The sequence below is a fragment of the Ascaphus truei genome, chromosome 1 (assembly GCF_040206685.1).
Source record: "Ascaphus truei isolate aAscTru1 chromosome 1, aAscTru1.hap1, whole genome shotgun sequence".
NCBI lineage: Eukaryota > Metazoa > Chordata > Amphibia > Anura > Ascaphidae > Ascaphus > Ascaphus truei.
Window position 1 is genome coordinate 227,581,532 of NC_134483.1, and position 27,992 is coordinate 227,609,523.

Below are 27,992 nucleotides of genomic sequence, written 5' to 3' on the forward strand. Positions count from 1 at the left end.
CCCTCTCCCCCCTCCTCCTCCCCCCCCCTCCCCCCTCCCTCCCACCCCGCTCCCTCCTCTCCCCTCCTCCACCCCCTCCCCCCCTCCTCCTCCCACCTCCCCCCCCTCCTCCACCTCCCTCCACCTCCCCCCTCCCCCCCTCCTCCTCCCACCCCCCCTCCACCCCCCCTCTCCCCCCTCCTCCTCCCCCCTCCTCCTCCCCTCCTCCCCCCACCTCCCCCCTTCCCCCCTCTTCCTCCCCCTCCCTCCTCCCACCCCTTCCCCCCTCCACCTCCTCCCCCTTCCCCCCTCCTCCTCCCCCCCTTCCCCCCTCCTCCTCCCCCCCTCCTCCCCCCCTCCCCCCTCCTCCTCCCCCTCCTCCTCCTCCTCCTCCCCCTTCCCTCCTCCTCCCCCCTCCCCCTTCCCCCCTCCTCCCTCCCCCCTCCTCCTCCCCTCCTCCTCCCCCTCCCCCTCCTCCCTCCCCCTCCTCCACCTCCCTCCTACCCCTCCACCCCTCCTCCTCCCCCCTCCTCCTCCCCCTCCCCCCCCCCTCCCCTCCTCTTCCTCCTCCCCCCTCCTCCTCCCCTCTACCCCCTCCCCTCCTCCTCCCCTCCTCATCCCCCCTCCCCCTCCTCCCCCCTCCCCCCCTCCTCCTCCCCCCCTCCTCCTCCCCCCTCCTCCTCCCCTTCCCCCCCCTCCTCCTCCCTTCCCCCCTCCTCCTCCCCTTCCCCCCCTCCTCCTCCTCCTCCCCTTCCCCCCCTCCTCCTCCTCCTCCCTTCCCCCCCCTCCTCCTCCTCCCCTTCCCCCCCTCCTCCTCCTCCTCCTCCTCCCCTTCCCCCCCTCCTCCTCCTCCTCCCCCCCTCCTCCTCCTCCTCCCCCCTCCTCCTCCTCCTCCCCCCTCCTCTTCCCCTTCCCCCCTCCTCTTCCCCTCCCCTCCTCTTCCTCCTCCCCCCCCTCCTCCCCCTCCCCCCCTCCTCCCCCTCCCCCCCCTCCCCCCTCCTCCTCCCCCTCCCTCCCTCCTCCTCCCCCTCCTCTCCCTCCCCCCTCCTCCTCCCCCTCCCCCCTCCTCCTCCCCCTCCCCCCTCCCCCCCTCCCTCCTCCCCTCCCCCTCCTCCTCCTCCCCCTCCTCCCCTTTCCCTTTCCCTCCCCCCTCCTCCCCTTTCCCTTTCCCTCCCCCCTCCTCCTCCTTTCCCTTTCCCTCCCCCCTCCTCCCCTTTCCCTCCCCCTCCTCCTCCCCCTCCCCCCTCCCCCTCCTCCTCCCCCTCCCCCCCTCCTCCCCCTCCTCCTCCCCCTCCTCCCCCCCTCCCCCTCCTCCCCTCCCCCCTCCTCCCCCCTCCCCCCTCCCCCCTCCTCCTCCCCCTCCCCCCTCCTCCCCCTCCTCCTCCCCCTCCTCCCCCTCCCCCCCTTCCCTCCTCCCCCTCCTCCCCCTCCCCCCTCCTCCTCCCCCTCCTCCCCCTTTCCCTTTCCTCCCCCCTCCTCCCCTTTCCCTTTCCCTCCCCCCTCCTCCCCTTTCCCTCCCCCCTCCTCCCCTTTCCCTCCCCCCCTCCTCCCTTTCCCTCCCCCCCTCTCCCCCCCTCCTCCCCCCCCTCCTCCCCCTCCCCCTCCCTCCTCCTCCCCCCTTCCCCCTCCTCCCCCTCCCCTCCCCCCTTCCCCCCTCCTCCTCTCCTCCCCCCCTTCCCCCCCTCCTCCTCCCCCCCTTCCCCCCCTCCTCCTCCCCCTTCCCCCCTCCTCCCTCCCCCCCTCCCCCTCCTCCTCCCCCCCTCCCCCCTCCTCCTCCCCTTCCCCCCTCCTCCCTTCCCCCCTCCTCCCCTCCCCCCCCTTCCCCCCTCCTCCTCCCCCCTTCCCCCCCCTCCTCCTCCCCCCCTTCCCCCCCTCCTCCTCCCCCCCTTCCCCCCCTCCTCCTCCCCCCCTTCCCCCCTCCTCCTCCCCCCCCTCCTCCTCCCCCCCTTTCCCCCCTCCTCCTCCCCCCCTTCCCCCCCTCCTCCTCCCCCCTTCCCCCCCTCCTCCTCCCCCCCTTTCTCCCCCCCCTTCCCCCCCTCCTCCTCCCCCCCTTCCCCCCTCCTCCTCCCCCCCTTCCCCCCCTCCTCTCCCCCCCTTCCCCCCCTCCTCCTCCCCCCCTTCCCCCCCTCCTCCTCCCCCCTTCCCCCCCTCCTCCTCCCCCCCTTCCCCCCCCTCCTCCTCCCCCCCTTCCCCCCCTCCTCCTCCCCCCCTTCCCCCCCCTCCTCCTCCCCCCCTTCCCCCCTCCTCCTCCCCCCTTCCCCCCCTCCTCCTCCCCCCCTTCCCCCCTCTTCCTCCCCCCCTTCCCCCCTCCTCCTCCCCCCTTCCCCCCTCCTCCTCCCCCCCTTCCCCCCTCCTCCTCCCCCCTTCCCCCCCTCCTCCTCCCCCCCTTCCTCCCCCCCTTCCCCCCCTCCTCCTCCCCTCCTCTCCCCTTCCCCCCTTCCCCCCCTCCCCCTCCTCTTCCCCCCCTTCCCCCTCCTCTTCCCCCCCTTCCCCCTCCTCTTCCCCCCCTTCCCCCCTCCTCCTCCCCCCTTCCCCTTCCCCCCTCCTCCTCCCCCCTTCCCCCCCCTCTCTCCCCTTCCCCCCCTTCCCCCCCTTCCCCCCCCCTTCCCCTCCCCTCCCCTTCCCCCTTCCCCCCTCCCCCTCCCCTTCCCCCCCTCCTTCCCCCCTTTCCCCCCCCTCCTCCCTCCCCCTCCTCCCCCCCTTCCCCCCCCCTTCCCCCCTCCTCCCCCCTTCCCCCTCCTCCTCCCCTTCCCCCCTCCCCCTCCTCTTCCCCCTCTCCTCTTCCCCTTCCCCCCCTCCTCTTCCCTTCCCCCCCTCCTCTTCCCCCTCCCCCCTTCCCTTCCCCTCCCCCCCTCCTCCTCCTCCTCCTCCCTCCCCCCCTCCTCCTCCCCCCCCCCCTCCTCCTCCTCCTCCTCCTCCTCCTCCTCCCCCCCCCTCCTCCCCCCCTCCTCCCCCCCCTCCACCCCCCCTCCTCCCCCCTCCTCCTCCCCCCTCCTCCCCCCCCTCCTCCTCCTCCCCTCCTCCTCCCCCTCCTCCTCCTCCCCTCCTCCTCCTCCTCCCCCCCTCCTCCTCCTCCCCCCCTCCTCTTCCTCCTCCCCCCTCCTCTTCCTCCTCCCCCCTCCTCTTCCTCCTCCCCCCTCCTCCTCCCCCTCCCCCTCCCCCTCCCCCTCCCCCCCTCCCCCCTCCCCCCACTCCCCCCCCTCCTCCCCTCCTCCCTCCTCCCTCCCCCCTCCTCCTCTTTCCCTTTCCCTCCCCCCTCCTCCCCTTCCCTTTCCCTCCCCCCTCCTCCCCTTTCCCTTTCCCTCCCCCCTCCTCCCCTTCCCTTTCCCTCCCCCCTCCTCCCCTTTCCCTCCCCCCTCCTCCCCTTTCCCTTTCCCTTTCCCCTCCTCCCCTTTCCCTTTCCCTCCCCCCTCCTCCCCTTTCCCTTTCCCTCCCCCCTCCTCCCCTTTCCCTTTCCCTCCCCCCCTTTCCCTCCCCCCTCCTCCCCTTTCCCTCCCCCCTCCTCCCCCCTCCTCCCCTTTCCCTCCCCCCTCCTCCCCCCTCCTCCCCCCTTCCCTCCCCCTCCTCCCCCCTTCCCTCCCCCCCTCCTCCCCCCTTCCCTCCCCCCTCCTCCCCCCTTCCCTCCCCCCTCCTCCCCCCTCCTCCCCCCTTCCCTCCCCCCTCCTCCCCTTTCCCTCCCCCCTCCTCCCCTTTCCCTCCCCCCCTCCTCCCCTTTCCCTCCCCCCCTCCTCCCCTTCCCTCCCCCCTCCTCCCCTTTCCCTCCCCCTTCCCTCCCCCATCCTCCCCCCTTCCCTCCCCCCTTCCCTCCCCCCTCCTCCCCTTTCCCTCCCCCCTCCTCCCCTTTCCCTCCCCCCTCCTCCCCCCTTCCCTCCCCCCTCCTCCCCCCTTCCCTCCCCCCTCCTCCCCCCTTCCCTCCCCCCTCCTCCCCCCTTCCCTCCCCCTCCTCCCCCCTTCCCTCCCCCCCCCCTTCCCCCTTCCCTCCCCCCCCCCCTTCCCCCCTTCCCCTCCCCCCCCCTTCCCCCTTCCCTCCCCCCCCCTTCCCCCTTCCCTCCCCCCTCCTTCCCCCTTCCCTCCCCCCTCCTCCCCCCTTCCCTTTCCCCTCCTCCCCCCTTCCCCCCCTCCTCCTCCCCCCTTCCCCCCCTCCTCCTCCCCCCTTCCCCCCTCCTCCTCCCCCCCTTCCCCCCCTCCTCCTCCCCCCTTCCCCCCCTCCTCCTCCCCCCTTCCCCCCCTCCTCCTCCCCCCTTCCCCCCCCTCCTCCTCCCCCCCTTCCCCCCCTCCTCCTCCCCCCCTTCCCCCCCCTCCTCCTCCCCCCCTTCCCCCTCCTCCCCCCCTCCTCCTCCCCCCCTTCCCCCTCCTCCCCCCCTTCCTCCTCCCCCCCTTCCCCCCCTCCTCCTCCCCCCCTTCCCCCCTCCTCCTCCCCCCCTTCCCCCCCTCCTCCTCCCCCCCTTCCCCCCCTCCTCCTCCCCCCCTTCCCCCTCCTCCCCCCCTTCCCCCTCCTCCCCCCTTCCCCCCTCCTCCTCCCCCCTTCCCCCCTCCTCCTCCCCCCCTTCCCCCCTCCTCCTCCCCCCCTTCCCCCCCTCCTCCCCCCCTTCCCCCCCTCCTCCCCCCCTCCTCCCCCCCTTCCCCCCCTCCTCCTCCCCCCTTCCCCCCCTCCTCCTTCCCCCTCCCCTTCCCCCCTCCTCCTCCCCCCTTCCCCCCTCCTCCTCCCCCCTTCCCCCCCTCCTCCTCCCCCCCCTTCCCCCCTCCTCCCCCCCTTCCCCCCCTCCTCCTCCCCCCCTTCCCCCCCTCCTCCTCCCCCCCTTCCCCCCCCTCCTCCCCCCCTTCCCCCCCCCCTCCTCCCCCCCTTCCCCCCCCCTCCTCCCCCCCTTCCCCCCCCCCTCCTCCCCCCCTTCCCCCCCCCTCCTCCCCCCCTTCCCCCCCTCCTCCTCCCCTTCCCCCCTCCTCCTCCCCTTCCCCCCCCTCCTCCTCCCTTCCCCCCTCCTCCTCCCCTTTCCCTCCCCCTCCTCCCCTTTCCCTCCCCTTTCCCTCCCCCTTCCTCCCCTTTCCCTCCCCCCTTTCCCTCCACCCCCTTCCTCCTCCACACCACCCTTCGCCTTCCTGCCCGCCTTCCTGCCTCCGCTTTCGCGCCCACCCGCCTCTGCCTTTCACCCGCCCTTACTCCGCCCGCCTCTGCCTTTCACCAACCGCCTCACAGCCGCTGCATGCACTCAACAGACACCCGCCACACTCGACACATACCTGCCGCCACACACACCTGCTGCCTCCCGCCCCTACGCACCGACATCACTGACCCGCCGCCTCACACCCTAGCAGGCCCCCGACTCACAGACAGCACTCATAACCCACGCGCAACCTGCCGCGTCACACCCTAGCAGGACCCCCCACTCACAGACAGCACTCACAACCCATGTGCCACCCGCCGCCTCACACCCTAGCAGGACACACGCCTCACATTTTTACATCACTTATGGCACCAAAATATACATTGTACTGTGGTGTGTTTACAATAAAACATTTTTAAACAACATCGTATTACATTTTATTCCATCTTTCTTTTCAATATTATTATCCAACCTTTGCAACAAATACTCACCTATTGTTCCACAATTTATAAATAATACTACCTATTACGCATTTACATCCCGGGCAACGCCGGGTCTCTCAGCTAGTAACTATATAAAGCGACACAAAGAAAGCCGAATAATTCAAAATACCCCTGGTAAAGACCTTAGCTAAAAAGGTGTATAACTAAGCTAAGGGCATAAAGGAAGGTATGGCATAAATAAACCTATATACAAAAATTATGTACATAAGAAAAATAATAACTTAAACCAAGGGGGAGGCACAGGGGAGAAAAAATGAAAAAAAGACTCAAACCCTGAACAGCAATACAAAATATCAAAATCAAAAAAGATGCATACAATGCCTGTGGTGGCTGCACAAAAGCAAGTAGGACACATGGCTGTAGAATCACAAAAAGCCAGTGCTGTTTGCACAAATGAAACAACCTAGAGTAAGGGTTCCATAGGAGATAATGACTCCAGATAGCAGAGAAAATGATACTCAGCTGCCATATAGTGATGATGGTGTCAGTCCCACGGAATTAAACTCCAGGATGTGTGGAAATAAGTCATACAGTCCACAGGAAAAGCACCAAAAGTCACGCCAACAAAATAATGAATAGCTGCCTAGAGTGGACACTCCATCATCATCACTATATGGCAGCGGAGTATCATTTTCTCTGCTGCCTTTAAACCATTATCACCTAGCATACAGTGATCCAACTGCAGCAAGGGATTCTGGGAAATTACATGCAAATGAGCTCACAATGTGTCACCTTTTGCCTGGAATATCCATACACATGGAGCCCATTTAAGCAGATGCATCGCCATTCACACAGCTTTTAAGCACAGCATGGGTCTAGCAAAGCAAGTCAAACCACTCACAGACATGTTTCAACCTTGATGGGTATCATCAGTGTGAAGTTGGTTTATACTTGCTTTGCAATATTTCTAGGCTGGGTAGGTTTACCATTAGACACACACACACACACACACACACACACACACACACACACACACACACACACACACACACACACACACACACACACACACACACACACACACACACATAAAAAGAAACAGATTGACTGGTGTGTGTGTATATATATATATATATATATACACACACACACCAGTCAATCTGTTTCTTTCCCCCCCCCCTTCCTCTTAACACCATTCTCTTTTCATGATGATAGATAGGCAGTGATACCAGTATCTGACCTGTCTCAACTAGTATATATATATATAAATATACAGTATACTGTCATGTGAAAAAGAAAGTACACCCTCTTTGAATTCCATGGTTTTACATGTCAGGACATAATAACACTTAGCAGGTCTTAAAATTAGGTAAATACAACCTCAGATGAACAACAACACATGACATATTACATCGTGTCATAATTTATTTAACAACAATAAAGCCAAAATGGAGAAGCCATGTGTGAAAAACTAAGTGCTGTAAGGGCACCGCATCTCCTACCTGCCGCACTGTCCCGTCCCTCGACTCCGATGCCCGCCTCCTCCACTGCCGGGGCACTCAGGATCCGGCCCCGTATCACCTCCTCCCTCCGCCTGTCACCTGCTGGACGTGCGCGTTGCCGGGGCAGACCCCCGCGCATGCCGACGTCTCTCAACTGGCTTCGCGGCATGGTCCCGCTCCTCCTTCTTCCGCTGGTGAAGCGCGCGCTAGCATGTATGTCCACCCCCATTGCTTCCAATGATTTTGATCCTCCCACACCTGCCGTACATCCAGCCTCAGCCTACCAGCGCTCTACCTACGTCTGACCTCAATTCTGATAGTTTCCTATTGGCTCCTCGCTGTATATAGTGCAACCAGCCCTGAGCTGGTTGCTGAGCATAGTCAGTCTTTGGTTGTGCTTGCTACAAGCCACTTCGCAGTCTTTTCCTGTCTCCTTGTTATAGATCCTGCTCTGTATCCGGACTCCTGACTTCTGGCACCCTTGAACCCTGGCATGCTTATCGGACTTCTACCTTCTCCTCTCCTCGACCTCTGCCATTGGACTTCGACTACTCTTGACCTCTCCAACCCTGATGCCGGCAAGTACCTCTATGATCCGACACTCTCCTACCCTGACCCAAGCTATCCACAACTACTCTGCTTACCGGACCCACCCACGCGGCTGTAGGGCGGTGGTTTACCTGTATCCCAATCTCGGCCTCGCGGTCTAGTCCGGTTTGTGGTGAGCACCCGTGATATTCCCGTGACAAGTATACCTTATGATTCAATAGCTTGTAGAACCACCTTTAGCAGAAATAACTTGAAGTAATTGATTTCTGTATGACTTTATCAGACTCTCACATCGTTGTGGAGGAATTTTGGCCCACTCTTCTTTACAACGTTGCTTCAGTTCATTGCGGTTTGTGGTCATATGTTTATGCACCGCTCTCTTAAGGTCCAGCCACAGCATTTCAATCGGGTTGAGGTCTGGACTTTGACTGGGCCATTGCAACACCTTGATTCTTTTCTTTTTCAGCTTTTCTGTTGTAGATTTGCTGGTGTGCTTGGGATCATTGTCCTGTTGCATGACCCAATTTCGGCCAAGCTTTAGCTGTCGGACAGATGGCCTCACATTTGACTCTGGAATAGTTGGTATACAGAGGAGTTCATGGTCGACTCAATGACTGCAAGGTTCCCAGGTCCTGTGGCTGCAAAAACAAGCCCAAATAATCACTCCTCCATCACCGTGCTTGAAAGTTGGTATGAGATGTTTGTGCTGATATGCTGTGTTTGGTTTTCGCCAAACGTGGTGCTGTGCATTATGGCCAAACATCTCCACTTTGGTCTCGTCTGTCCAAAGGACATTGTTCCAGAAGTCTTGTGGTTTGTTCAGATACATCTTTGCAAACCTAAGCCATGCTGCCATGTTCTTTTTAGAGAGAAGAGGCTTTCTCCTGGCAACCCTTTCAAACAAACCATACTTGTTCAGTCTTTTTTCAGTCATGAACTTTAACATTTAACGTGCTAACTGAGGCCTGTAGAGTCTGAGATGTAACTCGGGTATTGTAACACCTGTATGCCCGCAGACCTGGCCAGTCCCCAGTACTGTGGTGGGAAGGGTTTTACCACGCACCCACAGCAGTGAGGGCGTGCCCGGAGTGTGGTATGGCGTTGCCGGGCCTGTAGAAAGGTGGTTAGTTATACTTGCAACGCCTCTGGGGTTCAGAGTAAGAGTAGTGATGTCCGTGTGCCAGAGTCCAGGGATATAGAGAGCAGGATCGTTATGTTCGTAAGCCAGAGTCCAGGGATCACAGAAGTCAGCAAAGTCGTGTCCGTAAGCAGGGTTCAAGGGCAGTAGAGAGCAGGGCAAGGAAGGGACATGAGAGGCAGGAGGAAGCGCAGCGCCAGGGACATATGGAGGGGAAGAAATCCCCTGAACCGTCACAGTATCCCCCCCCCTTGAGGATCGATCTCTGAGCGATCCAGCCATGGCTTCTGGGGAAATTTCAGATGGAATTGCCGGAGGCATTTGGGAGCATGGATGTGACGTGCTGAAACCCATGAACGCTCTTCTGGACCATAGCCCTTCCAATGGACGAGAAATTGGAGTTTGTTTCTGGACCAACGAGAGTCAATTAAAGAGTGAATTTTGTACTCTTGTTGTCCTAGGGTAGTCACTGGGTTGGGTTTTCGGGAAGGGTCCGGGAAGTGTGAGCTCTAGATGAAAGGTTTGAGTAAAGATGCATGGAAAACAGAAGGAATCCTCATGGTGGGAGGCAATGCTAGAAGGTAGGCGACCGGATTGATCTTTTCTATAATTTTGAAAGGACCCAAAAATCTTGGAGACAATTTTGGAGATGGAGTCTTGAGTCTAATATCCTTTGAGGACAACCACACTCTGTCACCGGGTTTGAACGAAGGACCTGGTTGGCGACGTCGATCTGCCTTAGTTTTTTGTTTTGAGACGGCAGTTTGTAGAGACTTAAGGATCCTCCTCCAAGAATCCTGAAGGGTCGTAACATGGGAGTCCGCTGCGGGAACGCCAGAAGGGGGGGAGGAGAGGGGAAGACTGCTAGGGTGAAAACCGAAATTGATGAAAAAAAGAGATTCTTGTGTAGATTCATTCTTTAGAGAGTTGATATCAAATTCGGCCCACGGTAACAGATCTACCCAGTTGTCTTGTGACTCGGATACAAAACATCTGAGATACTGCTCTAAGGTCTGATTCATCCTTTCAGTCTGACCATTGGTCTGAGGGTGATATCCAGAAGAAAAAAGAAGAGAAATCCCAAGTCTCTGGGAAAACGCACGCCAGAACTTAGAGATGAATTGAGAACCTCTGTCAGAGACAATAGAAACGGGAACGCCATTTAATCTGAAAATTTCCTTGGAAAAAATATCGGCCAAGGTAGCAGAATTAGGAAGACCCTTGAGGGGAATAAAGTGTGAGTGTTTAGAAAATCTGTCTACCACGACAAGAATGGTATTCATCCCCTTAGAGTTGGGGAGTTCGACAATGAAGTCCATGGAGATGTGTTTCCAAGGTTGCTCCGGGATGGGAAGAGGCAAGAGAAGACCCGAAGGTTTGTGATGGGCAGATTTACTCTGGGCACATACCGGACAAGCACTAGTGAAATCAAAATTGTCCTTGTTCATCTTAGGCCACCAAAATGTCCGTTTAATAAGATCCGCTGTCCTCTTGAAGCCTGGATGACCGGCCGACCTAGAAGAATGTCCCCAAAGTAAAATCTTGAGGCGAAACTGTGGTGCTGCGTATAAGCATCCCTCTGTTACCCTGAACCTGCTGGGAATGTGAACCTGGGCTTTGTTGATTTCATCCAACACATCGAAATTATTGGCCGAGATTATGCACTTGGCAGGGAGAATTGGTTCTGTGGATTCATTCTCCGTTGCGAACGGATGAGAGAGAGCGTCCGCTTTGATATTTTTGGTACCAGGAATATACGAGAAGGTATAGTTGAAACGGGAAAAAAAGAGACCAACGGGCCTGACGAGATCCTAACCATCGAGCTCCCTCGATATACAGCAAAATTTTGTGGTCGGTTAGGATGGCAATACGTTCCTTGGTACTTTCTAAAAGATGCCTCCACTCCTGAAGGTCCAATTTGATGGCCAAAAGCTCACGATTCCCAACATCATAATTTCTCTCGGCAGACGAGAATTTCCGAGAAAAAAAAACCGCAGGGATGGAGTTTTTCTTGGGGAGAGGATCTCTGAGACAGAACTGCACCGGCTCCCACATCCGAGGCGTCAACTTACAATGTGAAGGGAAGAGAGGTATCCGGGTGACGTAGGATGGGTGCAGAGATGAAGGCTTTTTTGAGAAACTCGAATGCGTCAATGGCTTCAGGAGACCAAAACGTGGGATCGACGCCTTTTTTGGTCAAGGCGGTGATGGAGAGAGCAATGGAAGAAAAATTACGGATGAATTTCCTGTAATAATTGACAAAGCCAAGAAAACGCTGCATGGCCTTGAGAGAATTTGGCAGCGGCCAGTCGAGAACAGACTTCAGTTTCTCTGGGTCCATAGAAAAACCCTGATTAGAGATAATATAGCCTAGGAAGGCAGTAGAGGTCTGGTGGAACAAACATTTCTCCATCTTGGCGTATAGGCGGTTAGCACGAAGCCTAGAAAGCACTAGTTTGGTATGGTGAATGTGTTCCTCTAAGTTTTTAGAAAAAATGAGAATGTCATCCAAGTATACGATAACAAATGTTCCCAATACATCCCGGAAGATGTCGTTCATGAACTCTTGAAAGACGACAGGAGCATTGCATAACCCAAAGGGCATTACTAGATTCTCATAATGTCCATATCGCGTGTTAAACGCAGTTTTCCACTTGTCCCCTTCCCTTATACGAATGAGATTATAGGCCCCTCTTAAATCAAGCTTGGAGAAGATAGAGGCTCCCTGGAGATGATCGAAAAGTTCAGAGATTAAGGGAAGGGGGTACCGATTCTTTACCGTGAATTTGTTGAGTCCGTGAAAGTCGATACAGGGTCTTAGCGATCCATCCTTCTTCTTCACGAAGAAGAAGCCTGCCCCAGCGGGGGAGGTAGAATTGCAGATGAATCCTTTCTCCAAGTTTTCTTGGATGTAAGACGTCATAGCTTCATTTTCTGGAACAGACAACGGGTAAGATTTCGACTTCGGGAGGATGGTTCCTGGAATTAAATCGATAGGACAATCGTATGGACGATGGGGAGGCAGAACTTCAGCTTGTACTTTGTTGAACACATCCAGGAACTCGTGGTACACGGTCGGGAGAATTGTGATATTGGAAGGAACGGAATTCAAACCGGCGAGCACCGCAACAGGAGGAGCCATAGGGACTGACTCAGCGGTGGAAGGCCACTGGATAGGCAAGGTACCGGTCCAATCAATGCACGGATTGTGGAGTTGAGGCCAAGGTAATCCTAAACTAAGTTGAACGGTGGGAGAATGGAAGATATCAAAAACTATTACCTCTTTATGACCGTCGGCCAAGGTCAAAGTGAGAGGAATGGACTCTCAGATGATGAATGCTGGCTGGAGCGGGTGACAGTCGATGGCCTCGAGACCAATGGGTGCTTTTCTCTTGACCATAGGAATTTGGTTCTCAGAGGCAAAGGTTTGATCCAGGAAGTTACCGCCAGATCAATGAAAGCCTTTACTTCCAGTAGGAGGTCAGGGCCCTCCAGCGTAGCAGGAAGCATAAACTTCTTCGGGAGATCCTCAGGGAGAGAAGGGCAAGAAGAGACAGTACCCAGTAGAAGCCCCTCTACCTTTACTGGGTGTTCCCGTTTCCCGGCTTCAGGGAACAGTTCTGGAGGCGATGTTCTGAAGAACCACAGTAGAAACAGAGTCCTTTCTGACGGCGTCGCATTCTCTCCGTGGCCTGAAGTTGTTGGCTACCGATTTGCATCGGCCCTGGGGTGTCCAACACCAGGAGAGGCGAAGAGGGCGATCTGTGAGAGTCAACAGGGGAAGGAAGAGAACGAGAACAGTGTCTCTCATGCCGTTGTTCCTGGGTGCGCTGGTCCATACGTACACAGAGTAATTAACTCCTCCAGGGAGGAAGGCCGGGCATGAGTAGCAAGATCATCCTTCAAGGTGTCGGAGAGACCGTGCCTGTATGCGGCGGCGAGTGCCTCATCATTCCATTGAGTCTCCGCGGCGAGGGTACGGAACTCCATCGCGTACTTGGCAGCAGATATCCGAGCCTGTGAAATATGAAAGAGAGAGAATGCAGCCGTCTCCCGCCGTGCGGGAGTGTCAAACACTTGCTGGAATTCACGCCTAAATTTAGGGTAATCTTGGGTTAATTCAGTCTTATGTTCCCAGAGTAGAGAAACCCAAGCGAGGGCGTCACCGGTGAGCAAGGCGTAGATGTAAGCTACCTTAGAGCGGCCAGTAGGAAACTGAGAGGGAGAAATTTCGAATTGCACCTCGCATTGGTTTAGGAATCCGCGGCAAGCGAGGGGGTCCCCATCATAGCGGTTAGGCGGTGGAATACGGGGTCCAGCATTAGCATAAGTCATAGCAACAGGGGGTGACGGAGCCATTGGAGTTTCCTGGAGGGAGAGGTTAGCTAGTTGCTGGGAAACAGTGGTCAGCTGATTGCTCACAAATTGTAAGTGCTCCAAAGAAACACCTGTACCCACCTCAGGGGGGTCTGCATTTGTTTTGCTCTGCATAATGTAACGCCTGTATGCCCGCAGACCTGGCCAGACCCCAGTACTGAGGTGGGAAAGGTTTTACCACGCACACACACCAGTGAGGGCGTGCCCGGAGTGTGGTATGGCGTTGCCGGGCCTGTAGAAAGATGGTTAGTTATACTTGCAACGTCTTTGGGGTTCAGAGTAAGAGTAGTGATGTCCGTGTGCCAGAGTCCAGAGATATAGAGAGCAGGATCGTAATGCTCGTAAGCCAGAGTCCAGGGATCACAGAAGTCAGCAAAGTCGTGTCCGTAAGCAGGGTTCAAGGGCAGTAGAGAGCAGGGTAATCCAGTACAAGCAGAGGTCAAGCCAGGGAAATCCAGGGGTAAGCAGGAACAGGAGCAGAAGCTGGAAAACACAGGAGAGCCAAGCATAGGACTGCACACACAGAGGTTACAAAGAACTATGCAGAGCAATGAGTGAAAGGACAGACAGGGGTAATAAAGGAGGGAACACCAATGGGAGAGAGAGGAGGAGCAGAGGGTGAAGTGAGAGGCAGCAGGGATAGGTGAGAAGGAAAGGAGGAGGAGACAGGTGAGCCAGAGAGGGAGATAGCCAGAACAGCCTGAGAGGAGGAGCCAGGGGTCTGGGAAGGCCTACAAGAGGAGCGTGTGCGCGCGCCCTCTGTAAGGTTAGAGTGCGCGCGCACAGGCTGTGTCAAGAGGTGCGCGGAGCGCCGCGCCGTGCCGCAGGGCCACCCGCCGAGGGCGGAGGGAGAACTGGAGGGGAGTCTGCAGGAGGTAAGGGGACCGGAGCGGGAGCGGAGGGAGACCGTGAGCGGGGAGTATTGTACAGGGAAACGGGAGACTGAGGAGGCGAGCGTGCCCTGCGGGGAACGCGCGCAGACGCTGGGAGAGTGTCAGAAACTGCCGCAGAGGGACGGGTGCGGGAGGAGGAAGGGAGAGCAGAACAGGAAGGCAAGGAAGGGACATGAGAGGCAGGAGGAAGTGCAGCGCCAGGGACACATGGAGGGGAAGGAATCCCCTGAACCGTCACAGGTATTTTGCAATTTCTCTGAACATTGCATGGTCTGACCGTGGGGTGAATTTGCTGGGTCGTCCACTCCTGGGAAGATTGGCAATGGTCTTGAATGTTTTCCACTTTTGAATAATCTTTCTCACTGTAGAATGATGGACTTTAAATTGTTTGGAAATGGCCTTATAACCCTTCCCAGATTGATAGGCAGCAACAATTGCTTCTCTAAGATCATTGCTGATGTCTTTCCTCCTTGGCATTATTGTTTGAATGCTCCAGACCAGCAAACTGCTAAAACTTTGGCTTTTTTAAAGGTGGTCACACTTGCTGATGATCAATTAATCAAGGGCATTTGATTAGCAGCACCTGTCTGCTACTTAGCATCTTAATTCCTATGGAAGCAGTAAGGGTGTACTTAGTTTTTCACACATAGCTTCTCCGTTTTGGCTTTATTTTTGTTAAATATATCATGACATGGTGTAATATGTCATGTGTTGTTGTTAATCTGAGGTTGTATTTAGCTAATTTTTAGACCTGCTAAGGAACAGAAGGTTGTTAATATGTCCTGATATGTAAAACCATGGAATTGAAAGAGGGTGTACTTTCTTTTTCACATGACTGTATACTGTATATTTATATAGGTAGCAATAAAACGCTCCAGATTACATATGATTTTTTCCCTCAAATTAAAATTTTTCACATTAGCCAAAACGAATTGACTTCTATAGTTTTGGCAAAACCAAAGCATGGAGTCAAGTACATATCTGTACTGCCACAGCATTAAGGGCCTCATGCAGAGAGCAGCGCTAACATGGAAAGCGGCATTAATTGGCGGATTCTGCCTTCAGAAAGGCAGAAACCGGCAAGTTTAAAAAAAAGCGCCATTTTTTTTTTTTTCCTTCAAATTCGCCGCGCGCCTGGAGAGTTTAAAATCGCTCCAGTTTTTTTCTCTGCCGTATGCAGAGAGCCGCGATCGCCATCTAGTGGCTGTTCGCGGCAAAAAAATGGCGCGATTTTCAACATTTTCCCTCTCCACCAAGCAGCTGGCGCTCCGCGGCCGGTGGAGAGGGAAAAAAAAAAAAACGCGATTTTTTCCCCAGTAGTTTCAACAGCGCTAATAGCGCTGGTTGAAACTCTCCATATGCAGAAAGGCAGTTTTCTGCCCTTTCTGCATATGGACATAAAAACTCTCCAAAAAAGGTAAAAATTTTCCCCCTCTCCAATTCTGCATAGCGCTGCTCTCTGCATGAGGCCCTAAGTCTGAATTCACAAGTCAATTATGTTAATCAGTATAAAATCAGACGTGCAGACCAACAATTTTGTTCTTCGAATTTGAATCTGACGTGTATTGACCAGTTCCTTTCCGCCGTGGAATTCTGCGGATAAGTCTTAAAAGGTCAAAACCAAAGTTTTTTTTTCTATCATTGAAAATCTGCCTCCGATTTGCTGTCAGATTAGTAATCCGAATACAAAAAACAGAATTACAATAGGGGGAGGAAGAGTATTACTATTGATGCATCCTCAACCTGAGGTCAATGTGTTTAGCCGTGGGTTGGTTAGACTGTTGCTTCTGTAGTTCTAAAGCTTAAAAATGTATACATTATTTACTTAAGAAAACTTGTAGCTAAACCATTATCCAGGTATTAACCTGTGACTGACTCAAGTTTCCGTTAAGTACGACTCTATTAGAGAGTAACCCTTGTCAGTGTGGTGTGGGCCCTAGGGTTCTGTTCTTCTGTGCATGTTTCTGTTTCTAAAATATTAACATGTATATAGCAGTATATTAATATTTAATAATCATAATATTTTATACCTCCGGTTCGGATTGGCGGAGTAATCGGCTGTCGTTGGTTTCCAAATATTATGGCAGATTAGTTTTTATTTTCTGCAAAACTATGTTGGAAAATACGTTGGAAAATAAACATGGTCCCTGGAGTAGATTTATGTTGATTCCAATGTCGAATTATTTAAAATCTGAGAAACCGAGCAGCAATCCGAAGTCGGATTTTAAAAAGGCAGATCGGATTTTGAATGAAAAGCCGGGAAAAACCTGCATGGCCCACAGTACCTGGTAAAGCAATTTGTTTTAGGAAAAATGGTAGTATACCATTGTTTTCAAGAGGCAACATCATTGTATTCTCTTTTTGTGCCAAATATTTGAAATAAATGCAGGAACAGCAACATTTATGTCATCATGTTGTCTGATGTAAAGCATTGCTTTTCAGGACAGTCTGAGTCAGGTGCTTTATGCTCTGTATCTGCAACAACATGAATGGTTTGGTTCTATTTCAAAGGAGCAATCCACCCTAACTAGTGTACTTTTTTTTACAGGATTGCAACTGGAGTGTCCTCTAGAGCTTAACCGCACTATTTTCAGCTCTGGGAACCCCCAGATTCCTTAGATTCTTACTGGTTAAGTTACCTGTATTACGTCCTGGTGTTTGGATTAGGGGGACCCCTGTGTCTCATCCTGTAAAAAAATAAGGGGTAAAAGAAAATGAGTGGGGGCAACTACTCCTTTAAATGAAGTTAGTTGAATACATTGGTTCTTTTTTGTTCACTACACCTATCATCTATGAAACATTCTGCATGCTTTGACAGCAGCTATGTTGAGATTATTTGATTCCAGCAAAGGCCAACATGTGTTGGCAATGATTTCTCCAACTGACAGGGATGTCAGTTATTTCTGCTCTTCCAATCGTTGTTTTATAAAAGAATGCTTAGTTGTTTTATTTTCACAGATTGTGTTTTTCCTTTATTGCATAGGTTGGATTCACTGCTAGCTTTATTTGTCTTGGGAGAAGCTGCCAAATTAAACATTTCCTGTTTGAGAGCTTTAATGGAACTTGCACGAGATTTTATCACTGATCTTCAGTGCCTTCAAATACAGGTACAGGACTACGCATTTTTAACACAGGACAATATTACACTTAAACGTGTTGAAAACATTTTAAAGCATTGTTACAGAAACCTCTAATTGCATGATTCTTTGTAATACTCAAGTGGAGCATGTATAATGGGTTACATATGTAGCCTTTTTTCTGAATCCTCCCAAAGAACTACTGGTCACTGTACAACACCTGCGGCTCCAGGAGATCTGAGCCTCCGCCAGCTGGGAGCCTGGGGTAACACTCATACACTTACATAGTGCAGAGCCTCCACTTACCCAGGATCCCCGTGATGTGAGATTCCCCTGGGCAAGAAACATACAACACCATATGATTGTAACTGGTTTTACTAATAATAATGCACGGTCGCAATAACACAACATGTACACTTATAGTCTAATGGTATAACCTTAACGTGTAACCTTAGTGGCTCGGCCACTCTCATCAGGAGCAACGTCTCTGTCCCCTCACCGCGTACCCCACACACCGTGTCCAAATATGTTAAAGTGATGGTATAGGCTCAGTTCTTTAACCACTCGCTCAGTGTTCCTAAAGAGTTTAGCCTAAGGCGGGATCAGCGCCTGTTGACTGGTGTTGGTGCACTTGATGTTATAGTACCTTCCGGTCACGGCGGTGACCGGTACCTCTTCGCAAAGGGTCAGATGAATCACGGTCTGCCTCTTGGTCTTAATGTCCAGCTGTCTGGTCCCAGACGACTCACCAGCAACCTGCTCTGCACGCTTGTCTCTTTGTCCCTAGCTGTCTACACAGTAAGGGTGATGCTCGCTACTACTATAGGCCATCCCTGCAGCACAGCAACCTTTGGTGTCTTCAGGGAACACTCCTAGGGGCCTACGGGGTAGCCTGTCCTATGCAGGTGGGTCACTGACCCCCTGCACCCACACTACCTCTCCCTTCACCACCCGGCTCCCCTCTGACTAACCTCTCCCTAACCTCTGCAGCAAACGCACTGCATTCACACTTAACCTGCAGCAACCCACTGCACTCACTCGGTGCCTGCAGCAACCCACTGCACTCACACGGAACCTGCAGCAACCCACTGCACTCACTCCGTACCGGCAGCAACCGCACTGCACTCAACCTGGTACCTGCAGCTACACTGCACACACACACTGTGCCTACTTGTCAGCGCTCACAGCACTACCAGCCGTGACACTGACAAGACTGCACACTCACACCTAAGGGCAGGGTCCCTAACCTAGGGGCCGTCAATCAGTACCTACCCACTACCCTGGTGGGGATTGGAGCCTGCCTGGGATCTGGGGAACTACCTTACCTGGTGTAGGAGCCACTTGCTCCCTACACCCTTCCTTCCCCTTGCTGCTCCCAGCTCCAACTGCCAAACATGGTCCCCGCAACATTGTAGCCTTCCTCCACAGGAGAAGCTGCAAAAACCTATATTCTGGCTGGCTGCACGTGATGTGGGTGAAAGGGCAATCCCCAGAGGCTGCTGGGAATTGTAGTCCACTCAGGACCTCTTTAGCATTGGGACCGCGTGCGCTACCCTTACTGCGCCTGCGCGACCAATGCGCACGCTCGCGCAACCTGTCATGGCGGCCCCCGCTAGCCGGGTGCGCCGCCGAGGCTCTGGGGACTCGGAGCGCTCCCTCCTCCGGCCCCCACCCTCGCTCCATGCCGGCGGGTTCGTTGCTGGCTCCGGCGACACCCGCGATCGCTCGGCACGCTATAGAGGGGGTCTTTGGTGCTGAAATAAGACCGGGGCTACACATATATACATCGTACTGACCATATAACAGGGATTTGTTGCTAATACTTTATCAGTATCTTAACCTGGAGAATTCTAGGGTATACAGTAAATAGCCCCTAAAAAAACACACATTGCTGGTATATCCGATAACTAATGGTGTATGTCTATGAGAGTTTGAAGATCATTAAGGCAATAATTAGTTACAGTATCTCTCCCTCTAAAATTACAGTAATTTTATTGGATTCTATTACATTTGCTACCTAATGGGGACCAGACATCACTTAAGAGCTACAGCCTGCACCTATTCAGTTTGATTATACTGTAATCCCTAATGCTCCTGTTCTTGTCTCTATTACTGTACATACTGCATGTGGTCACATATTCACCTTCACTCTTCTGCTTGGTGAGGTATGTGAAATGGTGGTGACTCAAGTAAAGTAATTAGCAGCATCCTGATTTGCACAGATAACCATACTGTACAACTAAATGTAATTCCATGGATACTTTTATCCAATGATGGGGTTTTTCTCAATTTGATTAACCCTCTTTAGTTATGCTTGTATCATCTGCTACATACAGAAATATGAACTCTTAGCTGTTTATATTATAATGGCAAATTTCAACTGACAAAGGAAAAAGGGATGTTTCAATTAGATCATAAAAAATCCGCTAAACGCTATTGACTTTGAATTGCTCAATTACACATTTAGAATTGGTTATATAAGAATTTTATGCAAATAACAAATTCTGGGAGAGATGTACTGTATCAACATGAAAAAGTGCAATTTAGAAGTTTGTTTTGACATTTTGCTCAATTTTCTTACATGTTTCTTATATTTGACACACTGTTAGACAGACAAGTTTATACCACTTCAGATCTGGCAAATAGTTTTGACACCCTTCCTTCACTCATTTCCCACAGTGGAAAAAAGTCAAAATTCTGTCTTTTTGCCAACTCTTTTATTCACCAAAACGAATTCCCTCAAATAGTTTTTAAATATAGGACTATACACTTAAATATCAAATTTAAGAATATGGTGAAAGTACCAGCCAATACAGTCTCTCTCTTCCCCTCTCTCCCCCAATCCCACCTCTTTGAATTGTATGGTTTTACATATCAAGACATAATAACAATCATCTGTTCCTTAGCAGGTCTTAAAATTAGGTAAATACAACCTCAGATGAACAACAATACACGACATATTACACCGTGTCATGATTTATTTAACAAAAATAAAGCCAAAATGGAGAAGCTATGTGTGAAAAACTAAATACACCCTTACTGCTTCCATAGGAATTAAGATGCTAAATAGCAGACAAGTGCTGCTAATCAAATGCCCTTGATTAATTGATCATCAGCAAGTGTGACCACCTCTATAAAAGCCGAAGTTTTAGCAGTTTGCTGGTCTGGAGCATTCAGTTGTGTGTTAACACAATGCCAAGGAGGAAAGACATCAGCAATGATCTTAGAGAAGCAATTGTTGCTGCCCATCAATCTGGGAAGGGATATAAGGCCATTTCCAAACAATTTAAAGTCCATCATTCTACAATGAGAAAGATGATTCAAAAGTGGAAAACATTCAAGACCGTTGCCAATCTTCCCAGGAGTGGACGTCCCAGCAAATTCACCCCAAGGTCAGACTGTGCAATGCTCAGAGAAATTGCAAAAAAAAAACAGGAGTTACATCTCAGACTCTACAGGCCTCAGTTAGCATGTTAAATTTTAAAGTTCATGACAGTACGATTAGAAAAAGACTGAACATGTATGGTTTGTTTGGAAGGGTTGCCAGGAGAAAGCCTCATCTCTCTAAAAAGAACATGGCAGCACGGCTTAGGTTTGCAAAGATGCATCTCAACAAACCACAAGACTTCTGGAACAATGTCCTTTGGACAGACGAGACCAAAGTGGAGATGTTTTCCATAATGCACAATGCCACGTTTGGCGAAAACCAAACACAGCATATCAGCACAAACACCTCATACCAACTTTCAAGCACGGTGGTGGAGGGGTGATGATTTGGGCTTGTTTTGCAGCCACGGGACCTGGGAACCTTGCAGTCATTGAGTCGACCATGAACTCCTCTGTATACCAACTATTCCAGAGTCAAATGTGAGGCCATCTGTCCGACAGCTAAAGCTTGGCCGAAATTGGTTCATGCAACAGGACAATGATCCCAAGCACACCAGCAAATCTTTCCACAGAAAGGCTGAAAAAGAAAAGAATCAAGGTGTTGCAATGGCCCAGTCAAAGTCCAGACCTCAATCCGATTGAAATGCTGTGGCTGGACCTTAAGAGAGCTGTGTATAAATAAATGCCCACAAACCTCAATGAACTGAAGCAACGTTGTAAAGAAGAGTGGGCCAAAATTCCTCCACAACGATGTGAGAGACTGATAAAGTCATACAGAAAATGATTACTTCAAGTTATTGCTGCAAAAGGTGGTTCTACAAGCTATTGAATCATAAGGTGTACTTAGTTTTTCACACATAGCTTCTCTATTTTGACTTTATTTTTGTTAAATAAATCATGACACATATGTCATGTGTTGTTGTTCATCTGAGGTTGTATTTACCTAATTTTAAGACCTGCTAAGGAACAAATGATTGTTATTATGCCCTTATATGTAAAACCATAGAATTCAAAGAGGGTGTACTTTCTTTTTTTTTGTATATATAGTGTATATTCAAAACAATTAGCTCACAATTGGCAAGTGCATGCGTCATAAATATTATTAAAAAGATACTTCTCCAAAATCAATGAGCAAATCGATGAGCAAAATAGCAGTAACCTAGTATGTATATAATGTGTCTAAATGTGCTGCCACAATGTCTCAGGTATCACACCATTTTTCTACATATATACAGCTCAATTGGGTTATTGCGCAGCACTTGGGGTCCAAAGAATCTCATTACGTTATTTTTGGAGCACGTTACAACATTTGTTTGGGCGAAAATTGCACCATGGTAACTGACGTCCAATGCCGCTGCGGGATCATGTGATGTCGCGTTGCCATGGCAAGGTGACGTCACATGACCCTGCGATGTCATTTGACGCCGGAGGAGGGGGAGGGGCACAGGCAGCCAGCTCCCTGCCACCTGGGACATGGCAAACCCTGGTCACCCCAGCAGGGCACAGGAGAGGCTTGAAAACGGCATGGTAGGGGATCTGCATCATGGTACTGCATATTTTTGGGAGCCATGCTCACATCGCGTTATAAGCGGATTTGCGTTGTAACAGACCACGCTATAACGGGGTTGAGCTACTTTTCTACTTTAATCATTAACATTTTATTGATTTTTTTTTCAACAGAGTTCAAGCTTTAAATCAAGTGTACCTTCGAGGTCATGGGATGTTGCCTATTTTTACAGCATGGTGCTTGCAGACATTTGTTTGCACGGCAATACTTCTGAAATACAAAAACATGCATTTATTGGTTTCCAAGATAAAAATACCTCACTTAGAGACAGAGAAAAAGCAAGTTTACATGGATTGTTGCTTTTTAATCTTCCACAAACACCAGATGACAGTAAGTCAAATTAGTTACTTATTAACTCTGCATCTTTTACATTCTGAAAGTATATTTTCTTTTTCTAAAGCACAGTTATGGCAAAAAAAAATCTGCAATGAGAACTACTGTATTATTAATATGATAACACCTTGTGGTAAAAACATCCTTGGTCAATGTGACTAACATTATTTATATATTGTTAAGATTACTAATATGTGAAATAATTATCTGTGTTTAATAATCAGACAATAAGTGCAATTCTTTGATCCTTGTTGCCTTTTTGAGAGTAAATTAAGCAGAAGCAGATTACGCTTGTAACTGGTAACTACTGTAATTCTGAAAATATGTTGCATATCATAAATCTACCCGGAAATAAAATTACAGTATTTGTTTGCTTTACAAAGTGGCACAATTATGTAATATTAAGATTGTGTCATTTTATTGGCATTTCCTACTAATTCAGATTACAGGCATGAAAGCCCTGATGTCTGTCTCCCTTCCTATTAATTTATTACAGTTAGGTACTGGCTAGTGGAGTACTTTCATGGCTGAATGACAGGGCTTCTGAACTGATTGGTCTAGTTGTTGGCTTGTGATTGGTCCAGCTGGCTACTCGGGATAGGTATTGATAGGTGGCCAAGATGGGCACGGGGTTGCCTGGGGTTTGGCAGGAAACTGTATGGCTATTTAAGGACAGATTCAGGTAAGCAGAGTATTTCTATAGCATAATTTTGAATTGGTCATTTTGTCCGTTGTCCAGCTTGGGCAATTAGTCATCCAGTCAGAATTAATCTCTCTTGGTGTGGAAGACCTACTGAGGGATGTCTGTGAGTCAGTCACATCCGCAAAATCATCAGCGAGGGACAACCAATCATCTGAAGGCTATGGATTCACAGCAATCAGACAAACGGCAATGGCCCAATCAGGGCCATGGGAACCATATGATGAAAATGTGACGTCATAGGCCTATAAAAGCCTATGTCGTCTCATGTTGAAGGCAAATGCCGAGGAGGAAGGACGTCCTACAGAATAAAGAAGACCAGGGTGTGGCCGAAGAAGAGAAGAAGACCCCGAAGAGAGCGGAAGATACAAGAAAGAAGAATACAGATGAAGATGGATTACAAATAGAAGACCCATGGATTGTTTTGGTTTATTATTTTAATGTTTATTATTTTATGGTTTATTATTTTATGGGTTCCTGTGCGTGGATTGGTTAGAGGGTAAGCAGTTCAACGGGAGTCGGTGAGTGGGTCAAGTAAGGGTAAGTGAACAAAATAAATGTATTTTATTTTACTTGTTCATTTTTTTGTTTGTTTTTTACATGTGTTTTTTTTTTAGATTATTTCTTGCCACTGTATGTATGCATGTCTAGATCGATATATACATACAGGGTAAGAAATTATGTTGTTTTAAAAGCTTGTTTTGCAGTATTTAAAATGATTTTGGCTATGCTGCTATGCATAAATGTGTGTGTAATGTATTTTAAAATTAGATAGATGTAATTTTTGTTCTTGTATGGTGTACTTTAGGTCATGGTGAGGCTTGCTTTTGTATATTGTATTCTTTTTGGTACTTATATTTTGTCTGATGTTAACTTGTTCTGTTTAACGATTGAAATAGTTAATTATTTAATTGTTATGGATGGAATTTAAATTGTTTAGTGATTTGATTAATGAATGCTAATTGATTTATGGTGACTTGATTGGTTTAAATAGTATACTTGTTTGGATGTATTGGTATTTTGTTTGGAATATGTTATTGTTAACATTCATTTGCAGGGTGTACATGGTGCATAGATTGTATGCATCATGTATACAATGTAAATGCAATGTTTTGATTGGCATTTGAGGCTTTTGATTGGCATTTGAGGCTTTTGATTGGAAGATGAGATTGGATTTTTTTAGGAAATATGATTTTATTGTATTGTGTCTGTATGGAGAAGTGGTATTTGTAGTAGAGCATGTTTTTGATAACCATTCTACATTTATTTGTATATTGGTTCATCATGTGTATGTATGTATATATATACCATAATACTGAGTTAAGTTATGGTGAGTAAAAAAAGTGACAAAAACCCTCCACAGGAAAGCAAATATGCAAATATAGCTGTATGCTCATCTGCATGTCTTAGGCAGGTCTGCAACCCCGCCTTTCCCCATTATCACCCAGCATACAGCACTTCCACTGCAGCAAGGGATTCTGGGAAATGACATGCAAATGAGCACACAGTGTCACTTTTTGCCTCAATAACCATTTTTAACATGGTTCCCTATAGGCTTAAGCTTGCTGCATGGTCACAGCTTTGAGCACAGCCAGGGCTAAGGTGCATACCCAGAAAACCACCCACAGACAGCTGTTTCGACCTCGATGGGTCTCATCAGTGTGGGGTTGATTTTAACTGGGAATGCAAGAGAGGCTATGGGATAGGCTATACCATAATACTGAGTTAAGTTATGGTGAGTAAAAAAAGTGAGAAAAACCCTCCACAGGAAAGCAAATATGCAAATATAGCTGTATGCTCATCTGCATGTCTTAGGCAGGTCTGCAACCCCGCCTTTCCCCATTATCACCCAGCATACAGCACTTCCACTGCAGCAAGGGATTCTGGGAAATGACATGCAAATGAGCACACAGTGTCACTTTTTGCCTCAATAACCATTTTTAACATGGTTCCCTATAGGCTTAAGCTTGCTGCATGGTCACAGCTTTGAGCACAGCCAGGGTTAAGGTGCATACCCAGAAAACCACCCACAGACAGCTGTTTCGACCTTGCATTCCCAGTTAAAATCAACCCCACACTGATGACCCGGGGCCCCCAGACATCCGCGGGCCTACCGTGGGGACCCAATTGTGGCCCACGGTGACCCGCAGAGACCACCTGGTGGGCCAGGGTGCCTGGCAGGACCCACCAACAGGCCTAAAGACCCTGTGTGAAACATGTTGCTGGTAACCTGTAGGTCTGTGAGGTGACCCGTCAGGCCCACCGGGGACTCACGTGGGCCTGGGGTATGAACGCTGTATGTAAAAGAATAAATCATGTATTTATGGGTGGGGCACAGGGGTTGGGTTATGTATTTAATAAATAGAATGATGTTTATTGTGGGGCAGTGTATTGTTTTTATTGTGGGTACTGGGGGTGGGGGGAGTGGGTATTGGCCCCAAGGGTAAGTGGGTAGGCCTCCCGGCTTGGTATTGGGTGAGGGTGGTTAGGCCTCACGGGGTGGGGGGTTAGTGGGGGAGGGTATGTAGGCCTCCCGAGTGGTGGGTGAGGGTGGGTTAACCCCTTAATGACTGTAGTGGTTAATAACCGCTATGGTGATTAAGGGGTTAGGGGACATTACATTGGCTGTTTTTATTCTTGTTTATGTTTTGCAGCATCGGAGGGGGCATGGACGGTGATGAAGATGAGGATGGCCTTCATCGTGGCAGCCGGACATGGGTGAGTGCAATATGTATTTAATGTATTTATTGTTCTTTATGTATTTTAAATGGACAAATGCACTATTATCCATTTGTGGATAATAGTAATTTTAGCCATTACTGTATTGTATGTTTTAGGGGGGGTGTATTTATTGTAAAGTATTTGTGTTGTTGGATTTTTTTGGGGGGGCCACAGAATTGGTACTGCAGGCCTGCGGGGAACACCCGGGGGCCCCCGCCGGCCTCTAGTATCATTGCTGTGCATCCCAAAAATGTGATATATTTAATGGGGGTATAGTGGTTGTTGGGGGCAAAGGGGGTGTATGTTGTTTATTGCAATGTTTATTGGGGGCAATTGTCCCCAATAAACATGCTATTATGCCTTAACCCCTTCATTGCCTTAGCGGATAGCTGCTATGATAATGAAGCTGCTTGAATGTATTTTAATAATATTGTGTGTGAGCAGGGGGTCCCCTGAGCTGAACCCCATTGATTTGTGGCTCAGGAACCCCCTGCTTTCCGAGTTATAGGCCCCGGTATGGGACATCGGAGGCCAATGTCGCCGCCATCTTTATAGCGTCCAAGACGCGACGTGGGCTCTATAAAGATGGCGGCGACACTGGCACCCGATGCCCCGTACCGTGGTCTGTAACTCGGAAAGCAGGGGGTCCCTGAGCCACAAATCAATGTGGTTCAGCTCAGGGGACCCCCTGCTCCCGCACAATATTATTAAAAATATTAAGGCTGCGTAATTACCATAGCGGATAGCCGCTAAGGTAAGGAATGATTGTTTATTTATATGTGTGTTTTTATATGTGTGTTTTACCTCATAAAGGGGCCCGTATCTCGGGAAGCAGGGGGTCCCCGGACCTGAAACCAATGCGGTTCAGCTCCGGAGACTCCCTGCACATGTACACTAAGAATAAAAGTTGTTTAGAAAGATTTTTATTTTGCCGATGTTTGCGCAGAGAGAGCGGCGGATCTCTCTCTGCTGCAAACACATATCGGCAGAAATGGCCTATCGCCAGGCTATCGGGAGCCAGGCTCTTTTATCACCGGCTCATCTGCGTTTTGCTTTCACAGTGATTCACCAGGGATTCGCCAGGGATTCGGCCCTTACTGAATACTGCGAGGGCAAATCGCCAAAATCATGCCGATAGGGAACACTTTGGAGAGCACTTTTTCGGCGCTTACTGCATAGAGCCCTGAATCACAGCAGCAGTATGTCACAGTAGTAGGAGCTCGGAAGCAGCACTCTCTTCAGGCTGCAAGGCAGAAGAACAGGGATCCGGTGGAAAAGGCTTTGGGAGAGATGTCTGCCCCTATGGCGAGCGCTACTTTTTAAAATCAATTTAAGGAGGTACTGTATTTGGGTTCATGAAGCCTAATTGGGGATCAGTTATTCAGTGTTTCCAGAGTCCAGTAGCAATTTCCTGTGGGTCCTTACCTTTGGTAATTCCTCAGCTGCTAGGGTTTGGGCTCCCCCAAGTCAGCAAGGGTATTGTACATCAGTGGTTATTCGTGTAGTGGGTGCCGGGGGTGGGGTATCTCCCTCTATGCTATATGAGGTTTCTTTTAGAGAAGCGTTGGGTTGTGATGACAACCTTTTAGGCCTACACCTGTCAGTGTTAGTTGAGGGGTGATTATTTTAATCTTTACTTCTTATAGAAGTTGAAAGAGTATGGTGGGCTGTTTTAGTTCACATGAGGATCAATTCTAGTGGAAATTACTGCAGCTGTGCACTCATACTTAAAGTGGGCAATTAAGGATGTGGACCATAATGTCCCCCCAAACTCCAATACCCTTTGAGCAGTGGAATAATAATGAAAAAAAAAAGTATTTGCTGGGCATTTAATGAGCCCCTTTTGCAAGGGGCAGAATGCATGCTAGTTCTGTCTAAAATGCATATGCATGCAACCACTGTGTCTTGCGCTGCTTTTTGAGTTTTGGGGGTGGTTTAAAGGGACAGGGCAGCAAGGACCCTTCTGGGAAAAATGATGGCCACAATGAATTTCGAAAGTATGTTACCTTTGTAGAAGGCTTATGCCAATAAAGTAAAAGCAACTATTACGGAAGAGGTCAATGATCTGCATGGGTAGAAATGTTAAATCTGTGCAGGAACACCCTGCTGTAATAAGGGCTAAATTGGATAAGACTGGTATATTAGTAGGATAGCCAGCCCTTTTAATTTCCCACCTTCTGAGAATTTTCATCTGAAAAATGGAACACTATTGATGCTGTGCCTA

The 27,992-nt window shown here is 50.4% G+C and overlaps 1 protein-coding gene across 2 annotated transcripts in view; it reads left to right on the forward strand.

The window, feature by feature from the left end:
* The window catches only part of TMEM232 (transmembrane protein 232), a 593,400-nt gene that overhangs the window by 136,323 nt on the left and 429,085 nt on the right, over window positions 1-27,992 (forward strand). For both annotated transcript variants that reach the window (XM_075601904.1, XM_075601914.1), the window contains exons 9-10: window positions 16,967-17,090; window positions 22,128-22,344. In XM_075601904.1, coding sequence (XP_075458019.1) covers window positions 16,967-17,090; window positions 22,128-22,344 — 341 coding nt within the window. The remainder of the gene's footprint in view (window positions 1-16,966; window positions 17,091-22,127; window positions 22,345-27,992) is intronic.